Source organism: Condylura cristata, unplaced genomic scaffold, assembly GCF_000260355.1.
Source record: "Condylura cristata isolate star-nosed mole 26May11 unplaced genomic scaffold, ConCri1.0 scaffold00001, whole genome shotgun sequence".
NCBI classification, from domain to species: Eukaryota; Metazoa; Chordata; class Mammalia; order Eulipotyphla; family Talpidae; genus Condylura; species Condylura cristata.
Genome location: NW_004567102.1, coordinates 57473978 through 57491071, shown reverse-complemented (window position 1 = coordinate 57491071; position 17094 = coordinate 57473978). Strand labels below are relative to the sequence as shown.

Below are 17094 nucleotides of genomic sequence, written 5' to 3'. Positions count from 1 at the left end.
GGGTCAGGAGAGGTCTGCCACAAAATGTGGATCTCCCCCGGGGCAAGCCGGGATCGAACTCATGTGGAAGTGGCTTAAGCTTCTTTGTGCTGTGCTTTAACCTGCTGTGCCACCAGGGAGCGCTCGACATTTTATATGTTACATGTTTATCATGGCGTTCTAAGATACTTTGCAAACAGTAGCTATAATTAATATGGTTAGCCAATTATTATAAAAAGCCTTAAGGTATTTGTGTGATGAAAAGAGTTGTAAAAAGCCTTAAGGTACTTGTGTGATGAAAAGTATATTCATAATATGTAAGAACTTTAATAGATAGTTTGCCCAGAGACAGAACTCAAGACACAGTAAGTTTCCTAATGAAACACTCAAAGTTGCCCTTTCCCTTGAGTGTAAATGCCCAAACAGCGTTGGTCCAAAGTGGGTCGCTGAACTCCAAAGCTTCCCATGAGTCTAGGCACCTTCTGGCAGGGAACCATAGGAAAGGGCAGAAGGGGCTGGCAAGTCTGGAAGAAAAGAGCAAAATCAAAGTACAAGTCAAGATAAAGGCTTGCGTTGGAGCCTCCCCAGGCGATTCTCACCCATGTTCCTTTCAAGTGTCTTTACCTCTCTCCACTCCATGTGACTCCTTCCATGTCTCCCAAATGTCTAGTGCAAGTCTAAAGCTGAGAAGCGAGCAGGACATCTTCATATGTCTCTCTGCTCCATGTGTCTCCTTGAAGACATCTCTTCTCAGTATTCTTGTCCTCTCTAGCTTACCCTCACACTCGGCTCCACTCTTCATTATGGGGGCAAGGAACATGGAACCTCTCCTTTTTGTAGAGATCCCTCTCTGGAACAGTTGTTCTTGATTCATTAAGACCTAGAGTGTGGTTGAGAATTTGTGTTTACAGCAAGTTCCCAGATAGGGTGATGCATTTAGTCCTTGAATCAAACTTTGAGAACCATAGAGGTACGTAGAAGATAGTCTTTGTCTTTTGGGTATTCTTGGGAAAGGACGCTAAGGGTAAATCTATAGCCTAGGTGTGATTTGTTCACAATGGTATACTGCAGGTATTTATTAGATTTGTTTTCTTAATATATTTTCTACTTAGGTAATTGCTTTAACTTTAGACCTCAGTGATCGACTCCTGTATTGGTTGGTTCAGGATAGTCAGTGCATTCATCTGTACACAGCAGTTCTCCGAGGGCAAAGGTAAGTAATCTTCCCTGAAGCTAGTTGGTTGGGAATAAGGAATGCCTTGATTTTCAGTTACAAATTGGTTGGGAATAAGGAATGCCTTGATTTTCAGTTACAAATGACTTTGCATGAAAGTTTATTTATTCTTTCAATAAATATATATTAATTATCCATTTTGTGGCATGTGTTGTACTTGTGAGGAAAGATAAATTTGTGAGCAACTCATTATAGTCAAATATAGTAAATATTGTGATGAAGTATAGAAAGAGTACAGTGGGAAATCTGATAAGAATACTTAGTGGTGGTGGGTACACTGTAATGGGAGTATTCTATTACCTAATTAAAAATGAATAAATACATAATTGAAATAAAACATGCTTCTCAAGAGATGAGGAAGAGGATAGAGGATATTTCTGTTTCTTAAGAAGGTGGAGTGTACATTATGGAGGCAAGGCAGAAATCATCCTACAAGTCACAAATGAAAACTGGAGAGTAAAAATGACCACATGAATTATCTTCTGGAACTCTAGCTTCAAACTAAACCTCCTGTCCTTTTCTTGTTAGCAACTCCACACCTTTCATATTAGTGTTGTCAGATATTTTTTCCTATACAATTCTTTATACTTTTACATTTTAAATTAGGTGTAATATACATAATATGGAAAGTGTTGCAAGCTATTATATCAACTTGACAAATGCATTTGAAATATAGATATATCCATTGGCACAGAAATTTTCTGGTGTCCTTCCCAATCATCCCCACCCCCGACCTAAAATAATGTCCTTCTTGTGTTCTGCTAAAGCAAGTGATGTTAGAATTATGAAATAAGTTAAAGATTTAATATAATTACTCATGAATTAATGAGAACTCAGGTTGTGATTTAAGGTAAGGTATTAGCAAAAAACAAGTATCTCAGAGTGTGCGTAATGCTCTTGTTATTGCAATATCACATTGATAAGAAAAGCTCCTATAAAATTTGCTTTCAGCATATTTCAGAAAAATCTAAATAAGAAACATAATCAGGACTAAGAATCATAACAATTATTGTTGCAAAATATTTTCTCTTTGTTTTTATATACACAAGCTACACATTCACAGAGACATATTCTCTCCATCACTTGAACGTACCAGCTCTTTCTTCACTCCAAGTACACACTAACTGATGTCGTGTTTTAACAGTGCTGGTGATCCCATCATCACAGAATTTGCTGCCTGGAGTACTTCTGAAATTTCCCAGAATGCACTGATGTATTACAGTGGCCGGCTTTTCTGGATCAATGGCTTTAGGACTATCACAGCCCAAGAAATTGGTCAAAGAACTAGTGTCTCTATTTTGGAACCAGACAAATTTAGTCAGTTCACAATAATTCAGACATCCCTTAAACCTCTACCAGGTACACTATCTTATGCCTACATGCTCTTTCCCCTGCCACCTTGTACTTTCTATTAAATAAATGCTTGCATTGGCATTTTTCCCTAAAGAATTATGTTAAAGACAAAGTCTTTAGCAGTTTCTTTTGTTTTGCTTATGGTCATCTTAAGCTTAACTCAAACTTATAGCCTGAAATAATCAAAAAAAAAGATTTTCAGGATATATTAAAGGAGAGGAAAATTTAATTTGACTCCTGATTATTAGTTGTTTCTATTAATTTTTCATAATTATTAATAATACTAAATTCTCCCTCTATTCACGTTTCTTTCATCTCATAGGAAACTTTTCCTCTACCCCTAAAGTAATCCCAGAGTCTGTTCAAGAGTCTTCGTTTAGGATTGAAGGAAATGCTTCGCGTTTTCAAATCCTATGGAATGCTCCCCCGGCAGTAGATTGGGGTGCAATTTTCTACAGTGTGGAACTTAGTGCTCATTCTAAGGTATGGCACTGGCTCTTGTAACTTGCATTTCTAAAACAGGCTATATTATTTGCACGAGCCATGCACCCATGACTTGACCTTTCTTCCCAAGCCAAACCCATCTCCTTTGTTGTTCCTCTAGCATGTGGTTGTTGAGATTATTCCTGAGGCTCTTATCTACTGCTGGACTGGGGTGATCTTATGGTAACTGTTAGCAACTGCTGTGTTAGATACATTTTTTTAAAAAAAGATTTATTTATTTATGTATACAGAGCCTGGATACAAGCCAGAGGTGCAGGGGTGGTGAGAGGATTCATCAGAGACAGAGTGGAGAGCAGAACAGGCAGATCTATGAAGTACACTGCTGAGGGGAGCATGGGTGGGTCAGGAGAGGACTACCGCGCCATATGGATCACCTCTGGGGGCCCAGGATTGATCTCGCACTGAAACGGCTGTGGCTAGCTTGCAGTGCTGTATCCTAACCCATGGTGCCACCAGGGAGGGCCATGTGTTAGATACATTTTAACCGGCTTTTGTGGTACAAAGCCTAACAACATTTGAAAATTCGAGTTTTGACTTTACATGTCAAATGTTTGGTGATTTTAGTTATGCATAAATGATTTTATGATTCTCTCCCTAAGACAATGTTTTGTGTTTCTATTTTAGTTCCTGGCGAGTGAACACCAGTCTTTACCTGTATTTACTGTGGAGGGACTGGAGCCCAATGCCTCTTTTAATCTTTCTGTCACTCCTTATACCTACTGGGGAAAAGGCCCCAAAACATCTTTATCACTTCAAGCACCTGAAACAGGTACAGGGAATAAAATTTCTTTTAAAAAATCTTGCGTTCCATCCTTTTAGAATGGAGAGCTAATATTTTTTTAAACCTTTCAGTTTTATAGATGTGTCTGTATTCAATATCCTTTCAATAACTTTTGGAAGATTAAAATAGCCTCATTAAAATAAATTTACATAATTTATTCCAAAAGAATAGTTGAAAGATGTCTTCAAGACAGGTTCACTTGATTGTTATGAAATATAAGATGTGAAAAGATGTTTCAGGTAATTTTTGAAATGCTTCATAAAGAAAATGGCTATTTAAGAACAAAGATCGTTTCTTAGAAGGCTGACTTACTGGAAAATGTTTTTACAGAGGCTAGGTCACAGTCTTCCATAGTTAATTGATGTTTAAATTTAATTTCTGTCTTTGGAATATAATTATTTCTAAAAGGATGCTAGTGATGTCTTTACATGTGTATATTAAAGTGCACAAAGCCCATTCATATGTATCATTCCTTTATTAAACATTTATTAATTCCTGTCATGTGTCAGAAACATCATTTCATACTTCATTTAGTCTTCATGCAGAGCTGAGGTAGATAGGACAGTGTGCAATAAGAAAACAGACCAGTAGATGCCCAATATCAGATAATTAGTAAGTGACAGTACTGAGACTCAACCCAGACTTTTCACTAGCTTCGTCAAATCTTCAGTCATTTTGAAAATGTTGGCAAATAATACTATTACTGATTTTATTTATATAAACTTCCTGGCATCAGATGTGGAAGGGAGTAAGAGCTATTGTCTCTTTTTTACCATTAAGATTCTTTCAACAATATTTGTCCATGAGTCTCATAACAGGAACATAGTGGAGCTGGGGCAGGTTCTGGAGCAGTTAGCATGTGGATCCAGGTATGCTGTCTTTGAGAATGTCTTGGGATGTCAACTCTGGTTGAATTCTTCCATGGAAATGGCTGCATCCTTCAGAGACTGCTTTAAGCTCATCAGCTCTCTGCTGGATGTTGGGGGTAATAAGGAACAACGATAAGATTTGATCTCTGTCCTCAGGATATTTATAATATAGTCAGAAAATTCAAATTTACAAATATTAAACACTTATTGTATGCCAGTAATACAAAATTTGAGTGTAGATTCCACAAGGATTATGAAAAGGTGCTTTCTATTTTTTTTTATCAGTAGTCAGATAAACATATATGCTGCTCATAACAGAAATAAGATAGTGATGACTGAGTAGGATAGCATGGAGCGAACAGGCACAACCATGAAACTTCACCTAGATCAAGTTATCACAGGGCTCTCCTCAAAGGTGATACACAGGGGTTGGTATGGCCATGGAAGGCCTTTGAGGAATGGAAACTTGAGCTGGGCCCTGAAGCATGAAGCAAAAGAGATCAATGTGAGAACAATATAAGGAGATAATGAGGTCGGATAACAATGTCAGTGTTGAACATAAAGAAGCAGTACTATAGAAATGGTGGTCTGGGGGAGGAGCCCTGAGGAAGAACAGAGGCATGTAGGATGGAGGTTCTTGGAAATTGGGCAAAGAAATTTCTCTTTGCTTGGTTTGGCCTTAGAAAAAAATGGGCCCCCAAGCATATTCTTGGGGTAATTTATTTTTCCTGAGCAGATGTTTGAGGTGAGACGGGCTGTATTTTACATCCTCAACATTACTTCCTACCCGTTTTGGATGGAGTCACCACCTTCCTTCCTGGTTGTTGTCATTTCCACCTCTAGATAAGTCATTGTCAGGATGAGAGCAAACACTGCATTTTATGAGGAGAATCAGTTACCTTTGGACTGTACAGGGCAAAGAGAAGAAAGATGTGTCTAAGTGATAGTAAAAAGGGTTGGGATTGGAGGTAAGGAAGATTTGCTGAATTATCAGTCTAATTCCCTTAAGAAATCTATCAAATCTTCTCTCCTGAAGATCTTGAAGAATGAGATAGACACATCTCCACTGTCCAGAATGATAAAACCGATTACAAACTTATTCTACACCCTCATTGGGAGTAGTAATATCAACCTTACCTTTTCTGTGTTATTTGCGTCTCTGATTTTCAGTTCCATCGGCACCAGAGAATCCCAGAATCTTTATATTACCTAGTGGGAAAGATAGCAACAAGAAGGAAGTTGTGGTCAAATTTAGATGGAACAAACCTAAGCATGAAAATGGAGTGTTATCAAGATTTGAGATTTTCTATCACATTTCCAACCAAAGTGAAACAAACAACACATTAGACTGGATTGCTGTCAGTGGCCCTCCCTCAGTGATGTCTTTTCAACTAGAGGGCATGAGCCCTGGGTACTCTGTCGCCTTTCAGGTATGAGAGTGAAAACAGGGGTAAGAGGTTTTACTAGGGTGAGTAGAAGGTTAACGAAGGGTGGGATTTTGCTGGCTACCAGTAATTCAGTTATACTGGGATCACAGAGGCCAACTGGGCAGCAGTGCAATGGAGGGAGAAGAGACAACGAAAGTAAAGGACATCTTGACAGCTTTCTTGTATTAAGGGTCCTTTCAGATTGAACGTAAACCATTACTTTTCAGCATCATAAAGTATAGGCCATGTACAAAGCAGGTACTCTTACAGTCATTATTTCATTTGATCCTCCTACTGTCTGATGACAAAGACACACCCCTGGATGTATCAGTCAGTTTTGAAAGTGGCATGGACGTGATGTGGTGAAGCCCGACGTCTAAGGTCCTTCTCACCTTACCACATTATTACCATGAATCATCTGTATGCCCCCGCTTGGGGCTGCCTATGCAAATAAAAACTGATGTCTGTATAAGTGATGCCTCCAGTTGTTACCTGGTTGCTAATTGAAGAGGAAATCAGAGAATCAATGAAGGGGAGAAAAACAACAGACCAAGTGTCCATTCATGGATCAATGAAGAATGGCCTATTATTGAATTACAAAATGAATGAAATCTTGTCACTAGAAAAATATGAGTGGACTATGAGGTGATTATGTTAAGTGAAATAAGTCAGACCAAAAATAAAAACCTCAGTTATGCATACAGAGAGCAGATTTGTGGCTGCTAGAAGTAGGCATAGGGTAAGATGAAATGAGTGAAGATAAAATATATAGAATGCCAATGATAAAATAGTTTGCTGTGGGGATTTATTGTACAGTGTCTGCAGTTGCTACTATATTGTGTATTTGAAAGTTGCTAAGAAAGTAGACCTTACAGGTTTTCATCACAAGAAAAAAATTATAACTATGTATGGTGGTGGGTGGTAACTAGACTTAATGTGATGATCATTTTGCAGTACAAATAATTTGTGCTGATACCTAAAATTAATATGTTTCCGTTATATATCAATTTTTTTAAAAAGCATAGCCATGCAGCTTTAATAATTTAGTAATTGACTAAATTATTATTGGGTGTGTCTTTACCATCAAACAGTAGGAGCATGGAATGACATAATGAAAATAAAAGTACCTGCCTGGTACATGGTCTGTCGTTGAGAGAATGAGCTGTCACCCCATCCTAACATTTTTAGATTTTAAAATTCATATAAAATAGTTTTTCATTTCTGATAAATCTCTTGACAACTTTGATCACTTCATTTATTCTCAGAATGGTGAAAATCTTGTACGTATAGAGAGCTATTTACCATTTTTGGGAAAACATGGTGTTTTAGAGATTTGAGTTTCCAAAGGGATTTTTTTTTCTATTTGTAAATTTTAACTTGATAATAATTCCCATACTTTGTTAGGTCTACCTATACAAATAAAGATAGCTATAAATTAAAACTTAAGAATTGAACACTTTTATATATTCATTATTCTATACTTTTATTTCTTAAGCAATGTTAACTAAAAAAGTAGACTGGATTGTGAAAAGTACGTATGGTGGCATAACTGAAATGATCAGCAAACACACTTATTTGATAAGAGTTATCTGTGTCTCTATGAATATATTGTTTAAATTGCAGCCACCACAGAACAATGTAAAGCAAGATGCATGAGTTTGCATGAATTTCATTTACATACAAAGAGAAGTCTGCTTGATAGGCATATATATATAATATTAATACTATATACTAGACATGTATGTATATATTATGCCTATATCAGATGTATATTTTATGAACATATACCTCATATGTATATAATATAGGGATAGTAATATACAGAATATAGAACAGAATAATTAATGTTATACATAATACAATAATATAACTTTGTAATTATACTTGTAAAGCAAAATACATGGGTTTGCATGAATTTCATTTACATACAAAGAGAAGTACATATAAGGGTTTATAATGCACCATTTGGGGCCTCCCTGTTGGCACAAAGGGTTAAGTCTCAGCACTATGAAGCTAACCATAGCCACTGCCTGGGAGTTTGATCCCCACCCCTGGGCAGGAAATTAATTCACATGGCACAGCACACCTCTCCTGTCCCATCTACTGCTCCCCTCAGCAGTGTACTTCAATCAGCTTATTCTGTTCCCCACTTTTTCTCTAGTGAATCCTCTCACCCTACCTGGCCCCCCACACTACCCTGAAACCCAGCTCTTGCATGCATGAATAAATCTTTAAAAAAACAAAATGCATCATTTATTTCCATATAGTTCTATGGTGACTGCAATTTAAACAATATATTCATAGAGACACAGATAACTATTAACAGATAAGAATTTGTTATTATAATTGCTGATCATTTCAGATATACCACCATATGTACTTTTCACAATCCAGTGTATTTTTTTTTTAAAGATTTATTTATTTATGTATATAGACGGGTACAGGAGAGAGGTGCAGGGGCGGCGAGAGGCTTCACCAGAGACAGAGTGGGGAGCAGAACAGGCAGATCGATGAAGTACACTGCTGAGGGGAGCAGCGGGCAGGTCAGGAGAGGTCTGCCACGCCATGTGGTCACCTCTGGGGCAGGCGGGAATCGAACTCATGCGGAAGCGGCTTTAGCTTCTCGGTGTTGTGCTTTAACCCGCTGCGCCACCAGGGAGGGCCAATCCAGTGTATTTTTTAGTTAATATTACCTTAAGAAATAAAACTATAGAATAATGAAAATATTCTTGTTAAAAAGTACAGTAAGTTTAGTTACTTGAAGCTTCTAGTTCTTGATCTCAAGATAAGTGGATATTAAACCATAATCCATATAGCAGTTTTCTTCTGTTAAATCTTCTCTGTAACATAATTTTGGAAATAACTGAAGGCTTTTTAGAAATTTAATTTTTTTTGCATAAAATTTAAATTTTTTATGCTATTTCTTTGTACTTTTTATACAACCCCTTTATCATGAATATGAGGCAATATTTTTCCTATGTGTTTTATTGCTGTGCACTTCAGTGTAAATGATCTTTAACTCTTAATAATGTATATCAGAAATGTGAAGCACAATTCACAATGATTCATTACTTTTAGAGCTTAATTATGGTCACCGAGTATATTATTGTATGCAATTTTTGTTTTGTTTTCTTTCTTTAGGTTAGAGTTTTCACATCCAAAGGGCCAGGACCATTTTCTGACATAGCAAAAGCCAGAACATCAGGTATTTATTCTCTAGTATTGGTGAAAATAGCAACTAGTGTCTTAAAAACATTTGATGCTTGGTATTCTTAGGGATGCGAGTGCTGTGTTTAAACTAAACTTAAAATTCAATAAATTAATCACTTCTTATCATTAAAAAACATGCTAGACACACCTGGGTTTACGATACCCACAGTCTCAGTTGTGACTGATATAATGCATGAACCTGGGAGATGAATCAAAGATCTAAAAAAATGGCCTGATACTGAATCCAAGGAATTTTGCTGAACTAGTTATTTTTTTCATACATATTAACACCTTTTTTTTTTTTAAAGAACAAGAACTGGGGTATAGACCAGAGGTGTGTGTGCGTGGGGGCGGGGGATGGGTAGAAGATCCAGTGAAGAACACTGCTGGAAGATCGAGTGAAGAACACTGCTGAGGGGAGCAGTGGGCTGGTCAGGAGAGATCTGCCATGCCATGTGGTCACCTCCTGGGCTGGGACTCGAACTTGCATTGCAGTTCTGCCAACAGCTTCGTAGCATTGTGTTTTAACCTGCTGCAACACCAGGGAGGGTTAATTCCTTGTTTTTCATTTATAGATATCAATCCATTTCCATACCTCATAGCTCTTTCTAGCAACATGATAGTTCTGTTAGATATGGATCAAAACCAAACTGTGTGGACATTCTCAGCAGAAAGGGAAATCAGTGCCATTGGTTACACAGCTGATAATGCAATGGGGTACTACACTCAAGGATACTCACTCTACATGCTGAACATGCACAATCAATCCAGCTCTGAGGTACTGTGCTATATAATTCTTTTGAAAGGAAGTAAGTGGAATATTTGTGTCTCCTATTAACCTGTAATTAAACTGACTGGTCAGTGGTTGAGCCCTTAAGATTAGAATGGTTGAAAAAAGGACAGATATTGTATAATAAATTCATTTATTCGCATAAATAAATTCATATTTGGTTGCAAATGTCATTCATGATTAGCTTCATCAACAGCTATTGACTTTGATGCACTCTGTTAGATCTAAGAATAGAGATTTAAAAAAATCAACTAGTATTAGTCTAGCACTAATAAGACAGTATTGCATAATTTTTAAGTTTATGACCTTTGGTGTCTGACAACCTAGTATATAATTCTAGCTCAACCACTTACTAGTTCTGTGAACTTTAGCAAGTTATTTAATCATGATGTTTATAGAGTACCTTATATCTTGTGAAGACACATGGTATAATCCACCTGAAGCACTTAACATAGTGCTTGGCATGTAGAAGACATTCACTGAATGTTACCTACTAGAGAAGACAGAAGACAGATTAAGTGTTATTCTCAGGGCATGAAATAATGGAATTGAAGAATGGATGCCCAATTTGGGCTGGAATGGTGATTGGTGATAGGGTGGAAAGATATCTTAGGTACAAAGTAGATGAGCCAGGTGAAGGTGGGATAAGCTGAGGGAGTAGGAGGAGCAAGCGAAGGGAAATACATGGTAATGGTGTTTTAGGAACACCTGTTAGCAGTGTGAGTAATGACTAGGGAAGGTTACGTCTGGGACAGTTAAACAGGTATCACACAAATCTAGACAGGAAAGGAGAGGCAGTGATTTCAGGCAAGAGAGTGAACTGGGTAGATGTTTTAAGCGGGACTAGTTGATAGTATTAAAGAAGTCAAGGACACCCCATATTTGTCAGGATTGCTCCTTGGATAAGTATGGAAAGCCAAAAAATATCAAGTACAGACTAACAAAGGGTTTTGGAGGTGGAGTGGTGAATTTTATTTTCTAGGGTCATTCATAGGGAAGCGTTCAATAGGCATTTTCTACTTGAATCAGGAACTTGCCCAAAAATAAGGATTTGTGGCATTGGTCTATCAATTATAGATGAGGCAATGACAGTTAATAATAACTCTCATAATAATCCTCATTGCCAACATGAGAAGAGCACCACTATTATGATATTTGCCAATCCAAAGTTATTGAGGTCTTGGAGTATAAAAGAAAAGTACAGTAAATAAGTAATATGAGTGATTTAGAAAAGTCCTGAAACTTGAAAAAAAAAAGTCACTATCTTCTTTGCTGTGTTTTCTACCTATTGTTAAGATTTTCCGAGATGCACTAGTTTTTGATATCACTGTTATTACAATTGACTGGATTTCAAGGCACCTCTACTTTGTAATGAAAGAATCACATAATGGAATGCAGATATTTGACATTGATCTTGAACAAAAGGTGAAGTACCCCAGGAAGCTAAAATTTTGCAACAGAAATTCAACAATAATCTCTTTTTTTGTATATCCCTTTTTAAGGTATGTGAAATGCATTTTTTGTAATAAAATGGATAAATTCAATGTAATGTGGTGTCTTTGGCTCCATATTAGCAGTCAAAGATGAGAAAATAAAGCACTCAGTCTTCTTGGCTCACCATATTCACTAAAAGTAAAAAATTCCACATACACTTTATGAGCCCACACTCCAAATATATAAACCTAACCCATGTTGACAATTCAACTAAGCTCAAGTTAGGCTAATTACCACCAGGCAACCAAAGCAGATTTTTATATTGTTAAATTTAATAATATCACCAATTGGTGAGTTCAAGAGGAAAAATGAGGGAGTGGCAGATGATGAACAGAAGATAGATGGGTAGCTTGTCTGGCACAGCAAAAGGCATTCTGGGCTCATCCATCTTAGTTTAATAAATGTCTCATGAATTCTAAGGCCTCCATTTAGCAGCCGAGTAGCACTTTCTCCGAATGGAAAGATCTATTTTGTGCTAGAAGGACGGTTGGTTAGAATCTGGTTTGGAACGAGATTGTTAAATAGTATGAGAAGCAGAAATAAACTTGAGTGAGAGGTGAGGATTGGAGATGGGTGTTGGTGAAAAATGGGCAAATATATTTCATATTCACAACCTTCATGAGCCAATTAATACAGTACCTCAGGTTACAATGGTCCAAGCATTTAGTTTTGAACACATTTACATTTCTATTTAACAGTTTCAAAATGAAATTTATTTACTTTTTTTCTAAAAATATGTCTACCATATATCATAATTTTACCCAAAAGATTGACTTCACCAAAAGCAAGCAAGCAAACAAAGAAACAAGAAACCCAGGATGTTCGGAAATACAGATTTCATTACAAACTAGGATGTTTTTATGGCTAGAACACTTAGGGAATTAGATGTCCCAGACTTTTGATTTGAGAAGAACAGTCTGTTTGATTGTGTGTGTTACAGTGTAATTATATTACTTTGAGATTTTCAGAGCACCAACTGCATAAATACATTTATTGAGAAGACATTGAAAAATGCTACAAACTAGACTTCTTTTGACTTCCTCCACCTTAAGAAGGTTTTGAAAGTAAATGTTGGGATGAGTTCTCTCCAAGAATAACTTTGTCCCTTCATTAAAAACTAGTCTTTGCAATGATACCTATTTCCCACTAAGTTAGAAGTTTTTTGCTTTTTCCTTATAGTCGCCTGTATTGGACAGAAGTTTCCAGTGTTGGCTCTCAGATGTTCTACTACAGTATTATCAACCAGACCTTGCACCGTATCCTACAACACACAACTGAAAACCTCCCAGATGGAAGTAACCAATGTACTTGCAGTGTGAGTGATTTTGAGTTAAATGGAGTGATGACTATTGATACTTCTGACCTAAAGAAGCCACAGATATATTTTGTCAAAGAACAAGAGATATGGACCATGGATCTGGAAGGATGTCAGTGTCAACGGGTTATCATTTTGCCTGCTTTGCATGGTAAGAGACGTATGTGTGCCCGTAGATCTTTATTAGTAATCATGGCTCCCTCTTGTCCTCTTGAAAAAATGCTTACACTCTTCATCTACTCAAAAGAATATACACATGATATTTTTTGCTCTGGACCATGCCAAATGTCCTTGAAGAATTCAAGTTGTTGTTAGGTAACTTGTTCAAAAAGTTGTAATCATTTAGTGGAGGACTCAGATTTATAGCTACATCCATGACTTTACTACCAGTCCCCTACTTGACTTCCATTTGATGATCTCTGTGAGTCTACATTCAGCCTAAGATGCTCAGTACTTGATAGGTTTATCTGTTGAAATTTACATTCTTGTGGGGTAAATATTTGACAAGTTATAGCATGTTGGAATTCTCCTAAACTAGGCATAATTGCACCAATAAAAAATATACTCTAAATACCCTCATTGTCCAATATGGTAGCTGCTAGTCCCATGTAGTGACTTAAGTTTAAATTAATTAAGATTAAAAATTAATTTCATAGCCACACTAGTCATACTTTAAGTGCTCAAAAGCTACTTAAATGGTTGATATATACTGTACTGGGAGACATAGGTACAGAATATTTCCATCATTAAAAGTGCTTTTGGGCTTTGCGGTCTATACAGTGAAGTTTTGAAATTGCAAATATACACACATGAATGTATGTATGTGTAATAACTGCACATATGTAACCGAGAGTCTTTTAGAAATAATTTCAATATAATCAATAGCTTTAAGTACAGAAAATGTTTTGAACTTCTCTTACTAGGAAAAATACTTATTTCTGTTCAATCTATAACAAAGACTATTTCTCTGATCGGATTCTATGAGGCTCTTCTGAGTCCTCTCCTCAACTAGGTCCCTGTCTTGGACTTCAGTATCCAACCTTACTGAATCCAGTTTTAATAAGAATCCCACTAGCATTGTTTGGAGACAATCCTCCACTGTTGGTATATGATCACTCTCTTCATTCTCTACCCTTGACATATTTGGCTTTCGCAAGAATCCTATTGGGCCAGTTTAACCGCAATCTCCTCTACCTTTGAAGTCTCCTCTTCATCATTTTCTACAAACAGACATCCTCATACTGCTTATTGACTCTATATCCCCAGCTGGTGTTGTTGTGTCTAGAATTGAATGTATCACTCTTTCTTATTGCAATATTTCAATAGTCTTGACTAAAGTCTTCCTTACCACTTAAGCAAGTGTTTTGAATAATTTTCCTTTAACATTTGATACACAAGAATGATCTCAGTGGCCATTATTTTATATAGAACTGGCTAGTCTTTCACTAGTCACTAAAATTAGAAATTTAAAATTACTTTAGAGATAACTTAGAAGAAATTTCTATAAAATAGCCTTGCCTGGGATATCATTTATTTAAAAAAAAAATACATTATAAGGAGATCTGTTTGACAATTCTGACTATGAAATAAAACAAAATAAAATAAAATACCAGAGTCTTCTCCCCATCCCACCATACATTGGTCTGAGTTGTAACTTCTAAATTTGCCAAGAATTAAAAATGTCTACATGGGAACTGCTCCACAGTATAGGAATTGTCCTTTACAGCCCATGCTAGGCATTTCCTTTAGAGGAAAAATTCCAGTATTTGTAACTGTTCCTCAAGCTTCTAGATCTTTCTTTGTCCAGACATTCATCCCCTCTGTGATTTCCCAACAGCTGCTTAGCATCCTCCTGAATGTTGCCACTGTAATTGGCTTCCCTACATTCTCAAGGTGTTCTGGTCCCAGCAGTGGGCCTATGATATCTTAGGTCTTCTTTTAATGCAGCCATCTGGTTTCAGGGCTTTGGCTGCCTGTCATTTCCAAAAATCCATTTCCAAAAATCCATAGTCTTATTTTAATTGTAAACAAATCAGCTGTCTTTCATATGTTAATTTAGAATAAACCTTATATTTGAATTTAGGATGTTCTATTTATTTCTATATAATTTAATATACCATTTCATGATGGTATAGTGATTTTTGAATTTTAAATCTATAATTAAACATCCTACTGATAGTAAAAATTGTGTATTATCTGCAGATTTGATAGATTATGTTTACTATTATACCAAATCATTTATAACATTATTGAGCAAGAAGCTGAGTCCAGAGCATGACCTCTAATGACTCCCTTTGTTACAAGGCAACCCCAGTGTGAAATGGTTTGAAGTGAGTGTGGGTTCTCACCTGTGTGCTGATAAATAAAATGAGACTCAGCTGCACACACACACAAAGTTAATAAAGGGTTGCTTTATAAAAAGGAGAACTGAAGTGAGCAATAACGCAGGGAGAAAGAGATAAATTGGTGAATGCATCCTACCAGTTCTGCTGAGCTGGGACCTAAATTGCACGCTGAAGACCTGTGAAAAACCAAGCAGCCTCAAGGCCCACATATCTGGTTATAGCCCAAGCCTTGCTGCTTAACTCCACCCTCACTTCCCAGCATCCTCCCTTCGGTGGTGATGGCATTGTGGGATTTGTAGTCCTTGGTGCATGGATCTCTTTGGTGGGGTGGGGGGTGGAGTCCATAAAAACTGTGTTTGTAGAGTTTTTTCAAGATATCCTCTCCCCCCAGCACCTATAGACATTTGACTTAAATCACACAGGTTACTTGCAAATTCTAACTTTGTTCTTTATGAACTCTGTGGCCTTGAGAAAACCGTTTAACTCCTCCAGCCTCAGTTTCCACTTTTACAAAATAAATAGTAGTGCTGTCATTACAGTGAGGTGTGGGTGGGATTCGGTGAGCTGGTTCCTTGGGTTTCTTCTGAGGAAATTTTCACCAGTGTTCCCCTTTCAACAGCACACAGCAAGTTTCTCCACGAAGCAGGGATGTTTAGTTATATACAAAGGGTAAGTTTATTATAAAAAGGCAAGGGAAGTAAAGGATGTTTGCACAGATATGAGAGAGCAGGAATAGTTATGGCTGCTTTGCAAAAGTAAAAGATTTGTGAAAAGAAAAACCTGCATAACGGGTGAATTGGTAGTGGGGATTACAACTGAGATGGGAAAATGCACAAAATGAAGAATGATGCAAAAAAAAGAAAAGAAAAGAAAAATACCTGCATAGCCACAGGGCTGCAACAGAGCTGCCTGGGCCGAGCAAGAGGTTGCGCGATACTGTGCTCTTCTATTTGGGAGGGGCTCATCCCTTTGGTACTTGCTATCTATTGTTAAATTAATTACTTCTAGGGTGTGACTGGGTCGATTTGCCACAGTGATCCTTAATCTCCATAGCCCCACCTCTGGCCTGCCCCTCTGGTGGTTTCTATAGAAGTCTGAGGAGCTATAGCAGTTGGGGTCTAAAGGTTTTCATTTCTATAGCAGCTTGTAAAATATGTTCACCATTTCTCCCCTCCCCTCCAGTTTTTGTGTTGTGACCCCTCTATCCTAAATTTTTTCTTAGCTGCCATTAGTAGGAATTATCTTATTTGCTTGATAAGGAAGTAAAACAAATTATCTGTAAGATCCTACTTACATGACACAAAAATGTTATTTTTTTATGTTGAAATAATAGATTTAAAATTTGGAGTTTTAATATAATAAAAAGACTTTATGTGTTGCTCAGAGTAGTAAACATAAGATACATATTTTATTCTTTATGGTTTTTGCTTTATGTCAACAGGAAAAACACTTGTGAGACTAACTGTGGATGGAAAATTTCTATATTGGATTGTCACAGCAGAGGACAGCACACAGATTTATCAAGCAAAGAAAAGCAATGGGGCCACCTTCTCCCAGGTGAACACCCTAAGGAATAAGTGTATATTGGCTTACAGTTCAGTTCTGCAACCTTTCCCAGGTAATGTCATGTCCTAAATCATCTCATTCTCTAGATTATGGTTAGGAAATTCTCATGTGCCCTTTTTGAGGGTCCTTCTTCCAAGTTCTTCCTTGTGCTTTCGGTGCTGCTCCAAGATTTGGTGCCCAGGGTGACTGCTGTTTGCTCTGGTCAGTTCTCTCTGCCGGCTGGATTC

At 37.1% G+C, this 17094-nt stretch overlaps 1 protein-coding gene across 1 annotated transcript in view; it reads left to right on the top strand.

The window, feature by feature from the left end:
- The window catches only part of ROS1 (ROS proto-oncogene 1, receptor tyrosine kinase), an 88978-nt gene that overhangs the window by 31397 nt on the left and 40487 nt on the right, over positions 1-17094 (top strand). The window contains 10 exon segments of the mRNA XM_004673805.2: positions 1092-1192; positions 2358-2572; positions 2889-3049; positions 3695-3839; positions 5891-6150; positions 9289-9352; positions 9933-10135; positions 11444-11649; positions 12821-13107; positions 16743-16919. Of these exon segments, the coding sequence (XP_004673862.1) occupies positions 1092-1192; positions 2358-2572; positions 2889-3049; positions 3695-3839; positions 5891-6150; positions 9289-9352; positions 9933-10135; positions 11444-11649; positions 12821-13107; positions 16743-16919 (1819 nt within the window).